This window comes from Chelonia mydas, chromosome 7 (assembly GCF_015237465.2).
Source record: "Chelonia mydas isolate rCheMyd1 chromosome 7, rCheMyd1.pri.v2, whole genome shotgun sequence".
In the NCBI taxonomy this organism is placed as follows: domain Eukaryota; kingdom Metazoa; phylum Chordata; order Testudines; family Cheloniidae; genus Chelonia; species Chelonia mydas.
Window position 1 is genome coordinate 1,298,917 of NC_057853.1, and position 10,945 is coordinate 1,309,861.

Sequence of the window (10,945 nt, forward strand, 5' to 3'; positions counted from 1 at the left end):
GCGGGGGGCAGGCCGGGGACAGGAGCCCGGGCGGGGGGCGGCCGGAGGCGGGGGGCAGGCCGGGGACAGGAGCCGGGGCGGCAGCTCATGGTTCCCTTGTCTTCCCAGGAGCCTGGACCTGAGCAAGTTCTGCATTGGGCAGAAGGAGGAGCAGCAGCAGCCCATGTACGACCTGTATGCGGTGATCAATCACTACGGCGGGATGATTGGCGGGCACTACACGGCCTACGCCCGGCTGCCCAGCGACAAGAACAGCCAGCGCAGCGACGTGGGTGAGGAGCCGGGCCGGGCCGCGCGCTGTCCGGCCGGGGCTGTGCGGGCCGTGCGCTGACCCCGCTCTCCTCTCCCCGCAGGCTGGCGGCTCTTTGATGACAGCACGGTGACCACGGTGGACGAGAGCCAGGTGGTGACGCGATACGCGTACGTCCTCTTCTACCGCCGGCGGAACTCTCCCGTGGAGAGACCCCTGCAGGGGCGCCCCCCGGAGCACCGGCCAGACATGGCCTCCGCCGCCGAGGCAACCGCCAGTCAGGTGAGAGCTGCAGGGAGCGGCTCGGGCGCTGCCCCTGGCCGGGGTACCTGTGTGCGGGCTGGAGCAGTGCAGGTCGCCTGCCCGTCTGCCGGGGACTCCGGGCAGCCTCTCTCCCCTCGGGAGGCTGTGGTGAAGAAAGCCGAGCTTTGAGGGAGAATGTGGGGTGCAGCCACAGGCTGGGACAGAGCCGGGGGTGCTGGTCTGCAGGCACCATGGTCCAAAGGGTCCAGGACAAGTGAAGGTGCATCGTGAGAGGCCCAAAGCCTGGAGCTGGGGAGAGCCAAGGGATGAGGCAGGCGAGGGGGCAGCAGGGCCCCTCCATCCTGAGGGCTGCGCTGCGGGGAGCCCAGAAGGCCCTTGTGAGAGTTATGGAGCCTGAATCCCTGGTGAGCCAGCTGTGGAGAGGGCTCAGCAGGGTGGGAGGTGGAGGGGCCTGCAGGGAAGGCTGAAAGCAGCCCGGGGAGAAGCCAGCCTGCCTAGCACAGTGCTGGGGAGACAGGGTGACGCGCCCCTGGAGGGGCAGCCAGTGCTGCAGCTCTTCACGTTCGCAGCAGGAGGCGTGGCCCCAGGTTCCCCTTCTTGGCCTGTGCACTGCCCAGAGACCCGCCGGCCCCGTATGACTCTGCCGGCCTGCACCACTTCCGTTCATGCCAGGAGATGGCGCCACTCAGCCAGGCTGCTGGCCACTTGCCCTTGCTGCTCCCCAGCCCTGCGTGGTCTCGGAGGGGGGCTTGGCTTGGCGCCCGGCACACCCCATGCCAGGCTGGCTCCTTGCCTGGTTCCTCACCCAGCTGGGTCTAGCTCACGCCAGCTCCTCGCGAGGGGCTGTCACTCAGCGCTGGTCTCCGCTGCCCCTCCGCGGCCGGGGCCTGGAGCAGGTGCTGCAGGAGCGCAGGCGGGAGTCAGGCTGGCCGCGCGGCCCCTGTGCTGAGCAGGCCCAGATCCGTGCGCGCAGCAGCGGCTAAGGAGAGGAACTTGCAGATCATCGACGGCTAGGGAACCGCTCGCCAGCTGGAGGCAGGGCAGGGGAGCAGCGTGCAGGGGATCCCCGGCACCTGCTCTCTCAGCGTCCTGGCTGCCTGCAGCGGGGCGGCACACGGCTGCTCGGATTCCCATCTGCAAGCAGCAGGAGGCACCAGGCTGCTCCCCCGGGTCACCGCCGCCATGCTGGGCACTCGGTGAAACATACCTGTAGAAACCGAACTGTGACTGGCTGTTCCAAGCTCTCCTGTGGCTTCGGGTGGCCATCCCTGGAATAATCCTCCTGTGAATGGCTGTCGTCTGATTGATTCTTGGTTCCCACCTGCAAAAGCTGGGCTCTGACTGGCTGTCATCTGACTGATCCTCTTGTATCTGGGCTGTGATTGGCTGGCGCCTGTGCCCCGCGCTCCTGGAGCCGCTGTTCTAGGATTACTCAGTCACTGCTGGGCGCTGGGAGATGCCGTCCTGCAAAGCCAGCCTCGACTGGCCGCTGGCCTGGCTCCTCGGCTCACCCCCGAGCCCACTGAGACGCTGACCCTGCCTAGCGCCTGTCTCTGCCTGCTGCTGGAGCCCAGGGAGGGGAGACGGCGCGGGGCCCGCTGCCTGCCCGGATCACAGGCTGTGAAGAGCCGGGGGCAGCTGCGAGTACTGGTGGCCGGGGGGGTGCTGGCTGGCTGCTAGATGGCCAAGCTGCGCCCGGTGGGGGATGGCGAGGCGGGTTGCTGGGTATGTTCTCCCCAAGTGCTGACGCAGGTTTCCACATCGCAGGCTTCTCTGATCTGGCAGGAACTGGAGGCCGAAGAGGAGCCCGAGGCTCGCAGGAGGCATGCCAGGACTCCCTGCAGGCCCCGTGGCCAGAAGGCGAGCCAGGCCGCCCGGCAGCACCCTGACGAAGGCTGCCTCCGATACGTTGTGCTGGGCACCATGGCAGCCATTGTGGCACTCTTCCTAAACGTCTTCTACCCCCTCATCTCCCAGAGCCGCTCAAGATAGGCGCTGGGGGGCAGCCGAGCTCCGCAGGGGCAGTGGCTAGCCCAGCCCTGAACAGTTCCAGCCGCCCTGGCGAGGGCTGCTCTGCGCCAAAGGCATTGGGACACCTCGCCAGGTAGGTGCTGGAGTGAGCCCTGCTGCCATGACACCCAGGCCTGCTCGCGACCATGGAGACCTCGCTGGGCAGCCTTCGTTGCAGGATCCCGCTCTGCAGAGTACACAGCCAGGCTCCGTCCGGCTCCTGGGGAGCGGGGACTCTCCAGGCCGCTCTGCCCTCCGGCAGCATGTGCTCTGGGGTGCAAGCAGCCAGAATGGCGGACCAGCGGAGCGCAGCTGGGCCTGGCACATGCTCCTAACCTGGGAGGTCGGATTGCTGCTGGGGCTGCCAGCCCTGGAGATGGTGCGCACGGACTTGGGCAGGCCTTGCCCAAGCAGTAGTGAGGCTGGGACTGATGCGAGGCCTCCCTGCGTGGGTCCCCTCTACTGCAGAGCGATCTCCCGCTGAGCCTAGCGCTCCACCTTGCTAGCCGTGGGCTCTGCTCCTGGCATGCTGGGTCCTGTGTGCCCGTGGCTCCAGGCGTGGTGCTGCCCGGAGGTTGCTGGCAGGCTGGCCTCAGGACCTTCACATGGGCACGGGCCCCGTCACACGCAGAGGTGTTTGGGCTCATGCCCACTGGACTTGGCTGCCTCCTTGACAATTAGCCTGCTGGCTGTGGCCTCGTGACTAATAGTCCCCAGCGTGCAGCAGGCCTGCCTGCTCCACCCTGCACCTCCGCTCGCCCCCGAGTGCCGGCCGGGAGTCCCACGGCCCGTGTGGGCTCAGCATCTGCCACAGTCCAGCCGAGTCCAAAACGAGCTGGTGGGAGGTGGGGCCAGTCTCCCTGCGGCTACCTGGGGGTGGGACCTTGGGAAAGCATGCCCAGCGCTGGACCCGGGGTGGGGAGTTCCTGCCAGGATGGCAGCAAAGGGCCCTCCGTTGTGTACTGTATGGACCGTATTAATAAATCCGGGCTGTTCCAACCGTGCGGTGCCCGTCTCCTTTCTCTGCGCCAGGGAATGACTCACCGGGGGCCAAGGGAACTGGCACCAGATCCCCCATCTCTGCCATAGTCGCGCCACTGTGTGCCACACTCTGCTCAGCCATCCTTGGGCTGCCCCTGCCAAGCTGCTCCTTACGCTGAGGCAGGGACTGCGCCCATGCTGCTGCCCAGCCTGCGGGGAGCTCATGCTCATGGCTCTGCCAGGAGCCCGCTGTCCCCACTTCTTATGGCGAACGCTCCCCCGCTCTGCGTGAGCCTGACAACTGCATGGCAGAGCCAGCCCCCCCCACGCTGCAGCTCCACTGAGAACAGGGCCTGCCAAGCGCCAGGGCAGAGCTCGCCCAGGCAGGTGGGGAACTGGGGCTCCGAGCGTGTGTGCGCTGGGCTGGGGTGGGAGAGAAGCCCTGCTAACGCTGCAGAGGGACGTGCCGGGCTGGGGCTGGCAGTGAGGGACGTCAGCAGAGCTGTGGGCTGAGCTAGGAGGACTTGGATGTGCAGAGTGGTGCTGTGCCAGTGGTCTGCGCCCCAGGACGGAGGCGGGTCGCTCAGCATGGCTCGAGGTGCATGGCGTTCTGTCCAGATTTGTGCGCTGCACCCCCACCCGAAGCAACCCCGGCGAGTAGTCTGGCGTAGGGTGAGACGGCCCCTACGGCAGGCGATGGCAAAGACCTGGCCATCACCCACCTGCTGCAAATGCAGCACCGCGGCCCCAGAGTAGAGCCCACTGTTGGCCTCGCCCCCGTCCCAGACTGCCTGTGCGCAGCCCCTGCTGTCGCGTCTGGAGCTTTGCGGGGGCTCTGCCCACAGCAGGCTCTGGCCTGGGACGGGCCGTGCCCTTGGCCCTCTTCTGGCTTCGCAGCCTGAGCTCCTCACTGCAGCGTGGCTCCTTCGTCAGGGCTGGGGCTTGGCCTTCAGCGCTCTTGGCAGCCTAGGCACACTGCGGGGCACCTGGCCGTGTCCTGCTGCTTGTGTCCCGCTCCCAGCCAGCCAAGGCCACAGGGCTCGAGTGCTGACCCTTGTCTGGAGTCTGTGAGGGAGACCCCTGCCCTCGAGTCCCCTGCCAGCCGAGGAACGCTGCACCGGCCTCTAAGGGGGCGACTGGCCCAGGGCTTTCTGGATTCCGACCCAGCGCTGAGCCATGGTTCCTCTGTCCTCACGAGGAGGAAGAGGCAGGGCTGGGGCAAGTCTCTGCCCCAGCACTGGCTCCTCTGGGTCTCGGGCCTGGTCAGTACAGGTTCCAAGGACCTGCCATGGGGGCAAGGGACAGCTCTGGGTCCGTAGGAGCTGCAGGGTCTTGCTCTCGGCCTGTGGCTTTGGCTGATCCCCACCCAGCTCCGATAGAAGAGACTGAGGGCCCTGCGAACCAGTGCACGGGCGGCCCTGTGGCAGGGGGGCGTGCCCTGCTGGCACACCTTCGGGGTCCTGGGCACTGCCCACGCAGCTCCACATCCAGCCGCGGCCAGCAAGCCGAGGAGTGGGCTGGAGAGCGTGCTCACACTGTGGCGTGGCCAAGGGAGATGGACGCCCGCACTGGGCCACTGCACTCTTGCCCCAGGCAAGGGTCTGAGGTCTGGCCACGGAGGAGCCTGGAGCCCCCATCACGTAGCCCAGCAGGGCCTAGCATGCTGCTTCCCCCCAACGCCCAAGGCTGGCATGCTGACAAGGAAGCAGCTGCCCCATGTCCGGCCAAAGCAGATCCTGCCCCTCCCTTGGTCTCACGAGGCAGGCCATGAGGATGGGATCCTGGCTTCTGCTCTGCTTTTCCCTCGGCACTAGCTGTTGCAGGGCCGAGCTCCTGTGGGGATGTCACGGCCAGGCGGGAGAAACACTCGTGCTCTGGATCATGGGGGCAGCCATCTGTCAGAATCCAAGGCCACAAGGGATCGTTGTGATCATCTCGTCCAATCGCCGAGAGCAGATCCTTTAGGAAAACGTCCAGTCTTCAGTTCTGAAGTTCCAGGGATGGAGAATCCACCACAACCCTGGGAGGGGAGACTGTCCCATCAGTTAATTCCCCTCTCTTGTTTCCCCTCTGACTTCGTCTAGCTTGAATTTCCAGCCACAGGATCATGTTAGACCTTCCTCTGCTAGACTGAAGAGCCCTGTTATTCAATATACCGGACCCAGGATCCCAGCAGCGGTCGCACCAGGGCCAAATACTGAGGCAAAATCACGTCTCTGCTCCTCCTCCAGATTCCCCTCTTTATACATCCCAGGAGCACATTAGCCCTTTTGGCTACAGCTTCCTATTTGGAGCTTGTCACGGGGTCCCCGGGCGATGCTCTGGAACTGCTCCATAGAAGCCAGGCAGGACTCTGGGGGAGCCTCCTCTCTCGGAGCAGCCTGTCTGCAGGGCAAGAAGCTTCCCCAGCTTCCACCTTCCTGGGTCTGACCTCGGAGCATTCAGCATCCTCTACCCCTCCATGCGCTTCCCACAGCCAGTCCGCTCAGGTGGGGCTCCTGGGGAAGCCAGAGGGTCCTGCCCCCCAACTCCGCAGTCAGACGTGACTCTCAGCCAGCCAGTAAAAGAGAAGGTTTATTAGACGACAGGAACATGGTCTAAACCAGAGCTGGTAGGTGCAGAGAACAGGACCCCTAAGTCAGATCCATCTTGGGGCCAGGGAGCCCAGAGCCCCATCTGGACCTCCCTCTATTTCCCCAGCCAGCTCCAAACTGAAACTCTCCAGCCCCTCCTCTGGCCTTTGTCTCTTTCCTGGGCCAGGAGGCCACCTGGTCTCTTTGTTCTCCAACACCTTCAGTTGGCCCCTTTGCAGAGGAGGGGCCCAGGCCATCAGTCGCCAGGAGACAGGGTGTCGGCCATTCTCTGTGCAGACACCATCACACTGGCCCTCTAGGGCTCTGCCACAATCACACCCCCTTATCCTCCCACCTAGAGACTTAAGAACTGCATAGGGGAAACTGAGGAACCCACACAATATTCAGAGAAAACATTAAGAGCATTCCCACTTCGTCACAGAGCTTATGCTCAGTGATTATCCACCAGGACCCACAGATCTTTTTCAAAGGCCCTGTTCCCAGGATAGAACCCCCCAGCCTGTGAGTACGGCCAACACTCTTTGTTCCTAGGTGGATACGTTTACCTTTAGCTGCAGTAAAATGCATATTGCTTGTTTGAGCCCAATTTGCCAACCGATCCAGATTGCTCTGTATCACTGACCTGTTCTCGTTATTTGCTACTGCCCCAATGTTTGTCATCTGCAGACTTCCAGTGATTTCGTTTTGTTCCAGTTCACTGATAATTTTAACTAGCGAAGGGCCAAGAACCGCTCCCTGCAGGACCCCACCAGAAACACTGATAGTTCCCTGCATGCAATTCCATGTGAGACCTATCAGTGAGCCAGCTTTTAATCCATTTAATGTGGGCCATGGTAACTCTCTAGCATCCTAGTCTGTTAATCAAAATGTTGTGCAAGGCCAAGTCATGTATCTTAGAGGTCTGTACATCAGCACTATTGCCCATAAGAACGGCCAGACTGGGTCAGACCAAAGGTCCATCCAGCCCAGTATCCTGTCTGCTGACAGTGGCCAATGCCAGGAGCCCCAGAGGGAGTGAACCTAACAGGTGATGATCAGTGATCTCTCTCCTGACATCCATCTCCACCCTCTGACAAACCGAGGCTAGGGACACCATTCCTTACCCATCCTGACTAATAGCCATTAATGGACTTAACCTCAATGAATTTATCTAGTTCTCTTTTAAACCCTGTTATAGTCCTAGCCTGCACAACCTTCTCAAGCAAGGAGTTCCACAGGTTGACTGTGCGCTGAGTGAAGAAGAACTTAACTTCCTTTTATTTGTTTTAAACCTGCTGCCCATTAATTTCATTTGGTGGCCTCTAGTTCTTATATTATGGGAACAAGTAAATAATTTTCCCTTATTCACTTTCTCCACACCACTCATGAGTTTATAGACCTCTATCATCTCCCCCCTTAGTCTCCTCTTTTCCAAGCTGAAAAGTCCAAGCCTCTTTAATCTCTTCTCATATGGGACCCGTTCCAAACCCCTAAGCATTTTAGTTGCCCTTTTCTGAACCTTTTCTAATGCCAGTATATCTTTTTTGAGATGAGGGGACCACATCTGTACGCAGTATTCAAGATGTGGGCGTACCGTGGATTTATATAAGGGCAATAAGATATTCTCCGTCTTATTCTCTATCCCTTTTTTAATGGTTCCTAACATCCCGTTTGCTTGTTTGACTGCCGCTGCACACTGCGTGGACGTCTTCGGAGAACTATCCATGATGACTCCAAGATCTTTCTCCTGATTAGTTGTAGCTAAATTAGCCCCCATCATATTGTATGTACAGTTGGGGTTATTTTTTCCAACGTGCATTACTTTACATTTATCCACATTAAATTTCATTTGCCATTTTGTTGCCCAATCACTTAGATTTGTGAGATCTTTCTGAAGTTCTTCACAGTCTGCTTTGGTCTTAACTATCTTGAGCAGTTTAGGATCATCTGCAAACTTTGGCACCTCACTGTTTCCCCCTTTCTCCAGATCATTTATGAATAAGTTGAATAGGATTGGTCCTAGGACTGACCCTTGGGGACCACCACTAGTTACCCCTCTCCATTCTGAAAATTTACCATTTATCCCTACCCTTTGTTCCCTGTCTTTTAACCAGTTCTCAATCCATGAAAGGATCTTCCCTTTTATCCCATGACAACTTAATTTACGTAAGAGCCTTTGGTGAGGGACCTTGTCAAAGGCTTTCTGGAAATCTAAGTACACTGTGTCCACTGGATCCCCCTTGTCCACATGTTTGTTGACCCCCTCAAAGAACTAATAGATTAGTAAGACCTGATCTCCCTTTACAGAAACCATGTTGGCTTTTGCACAACAATTTATGTTCTTCTTTGTATCTAGCAATTTTATTCTTTACTATTGTTTCAACTAATTTGCCAGGTACTGACGTTAGACTTAGGTCTGCAGTTAGACACTTTAGTTAGGTCTGCAGTTGCTCAGATCACCTCTAGAGCCCTTCTTAAATATTGGCGTTACATTCGCTATCTTCCAGTCACTGGGTGCAGAAGCTGATTTAAAGGACAGGTTACAAACCATAGTTAATAGTTCCGCAATTTCACATTTGAGTTCTTTCAAATGTGAACTTGGGTGAATGCCATCTGGTCCCAGTGACTTGTTACTGTTAAGTTTATCAATTAATTCAAAAATGTCCTCTAATGACACTTCAAGCTGTGACAATTCCTCAGATTTGTCACCTACAAAGGACGGCTCAGGTTTGGGAATCTCCCTAACATCCTCAGCTATGAAGACTGAAGCAAAGAATTCATTTCATTTCTCTGTGATGACTTTACCATCTTCAAGTGTTCCTTTTGTATCTCGATCATCCAGGGCCCCACTGGTTGTTTAGCAGGCTTCCTGCTTCTGGAGTACTTAAACATTTTGTTATTACCTTTTGAGTTTTTGGCTAGCTGTTCTTCAAATTCCTTTTTAGCTTTTCTTATTACATTTTTACACTTAATTTGGCACGGTTGATGCTCCTTTCAATTTACCTCACTAGGATTTGACTCCCACTTTTTAAAAGATGCCTGTTTCATCTCTCACTGCTTCTTTTACATGGTTGTTAAGCCACAGTGGTTCTTTTTTAGTTCTTTTACTGAGTTTTTTAAATTTGGGGTATACATTTAAGTTGAGCCTCTATTATGGTGTCTTTGAAAAGTGTCCATGAGCGTGCAGGGATTTCACTCTAGTCACTGTACCTTTTAATTTCTGTTTAACTAACCTGCTCGTTTTTGCATAGTTCCGCTTTCTGAAATTAAATGCCACAGTGTTGGGCTGTTGAGGTGTTCTTCCCACCACAGGAATGTTAAATGTTGTTATATTATGGTCACTATTTCCAAGTGGTCCTGTTATAGTTACCTCTTGGACCAGATCCTGCGCTCCACTCAGGACTAGATCGAGAGTTGCCTCTCCCCTGGTGGGTTCCTGTACCAGCTGCTCCAAGAAGCAGTCATTTAAAGTATCGAGAAATGTTGTCTCTGCATTTCGTCCTGAGGTGACATGTACCCAGTCCATATGGGGAGAATTTAAATCCCCCACTATTATTGAGTTCTTTATTTTGATAGCCTCTCTAATCTCCCTTAGCATTTCATCGTCACTATCGCTGTCCTGGGCAGGTGGTCGGTAACTGATCCCTACTGTTATATTCTTATTAGAGCCTGGGATTACTATCCAGAGAGATTCTATGGAGCACGTGGATTCATTTAAGATTAAGAGTCCATCAAACTTGTAATCCCATCAAAAAATCAAGTTAGTTTGACAGGATGTTTTCTACAAACCCATATTGACTGGGATTAATTCCATGATCCTCCTTGAGTTCTGCATTAATTGAGTCCTGTGTCAGCCGCTCCGTTCTCTTGCCCAGGATCGGTGACAGGCTGACAGGCCTATAATTACCCAGCTCGTCCCATTTACTCTTTTTAAAACCTGTCACAATATGAGCTTTCTTCCAGTCCTCTGGAACTTCCCCAGTGCTCCAGGACTTACAGAAAATCCGCATTAACTGTCCAGCAGCCAGCTCGTCAGCCAGCTCTTTTCAAACTCTTGGATGCAAGTTATCTGGACCTGCTGATTTTAAAATGTCTGACTTTAGTAACTTCTGTTCAACATTCTCCAGAGATACTGGTTTGTGGGTAGTAGCAGCGTGACTGGATGAAGCAAAGGTGGTAAAGGACTCCGAACGGAGGGTGCAAGACGCCATCAGAAGGCGCTTTGCGCTAATATCCGATATTACCAAACTGGCTGCTGGTTGTTTGGCTCATCGTGGGGGTGTACTGTGTTTTTCTAGGCTGACCTGCAAGGAAACCTACGGGGTGCTGAAAGTTTTCTTGGGAAATGTGATCCGTGATGCCATCACTTACCCTGGCCATGCTAAATGGAAGCCGATGATGGCCAGGGACATGGTTTATGCTCTGAAATGACTGGGTCGTACTTTCTAAGGATTCAGTGGCTAAGCCTTGCCCCTGCTGTACCTGTAAAGCCAAACCATCCAGAGAGAGGTGTGGCATGGAAAGCGTGTTATTCCCACAGGAGACTGTGTTTACAGGGTTTTCCACCAAATACAGAGCAGAAATATTTATAGAACTCCTCTCCCTTTTCTGCATGTTTATTGTGAATTCTACCATGTCCATCTAGTAATGGACCACTACCATTGTCAGGATTCTTTTGGTCCTAATACACTTCAACTCCTCCTTATTGTCCTTAACTCTGCAGGCCATAGATTTCTCCTTGTGTCCCTTTGCTTCCCTTACCAAGTTTCTACAGTTCCTAGCTTCTGATTTATATTGATTACTATCAACTGCCCCTTTCTTCCATTGGTCGTGTAGTTTTTTAAAAAGTATATAATACATATAGTTA

At 56.0% G+C, this 10,945-nt stretch overlaps 1 protein-coding gene across 5 annotated transcripts in view; it reads left to right on the forward strand.

The window, feature by feature from the left end:
• The window catches only part of USP19 (ubiquitin specific peptidase 19), a 45,739-nt gene that overhangs the window by 32,779 nt on the left and 2,015 nt on the right, over positions 1–10,945 (forward strand). For 2 of the 5 annotated variants that reach the window (XM_037904009.2, XM_037904011.2), the window contains exons 24-26: positions 109–272; positions 354–532; positions 2,282–5,794. In XM_037904009.2, coding sequence (XP_037759937.1) covers positions 109–272; positions 354–532; positions 2,282–2,506 — 568 coding nt within the window. In that variant the 3' untranslated portion in view covers positions 2,507–5,794. Of the gene's footprint in view, positions 1–108; positions 273–353; positions 533–2,281; positions 5,795–10,945 lie in introns of those variants that run through there. The other 3 variants (XM_037904012.1, XM_037904013.1, XM_043552014.1) reach the window with 2 other exon arrangements.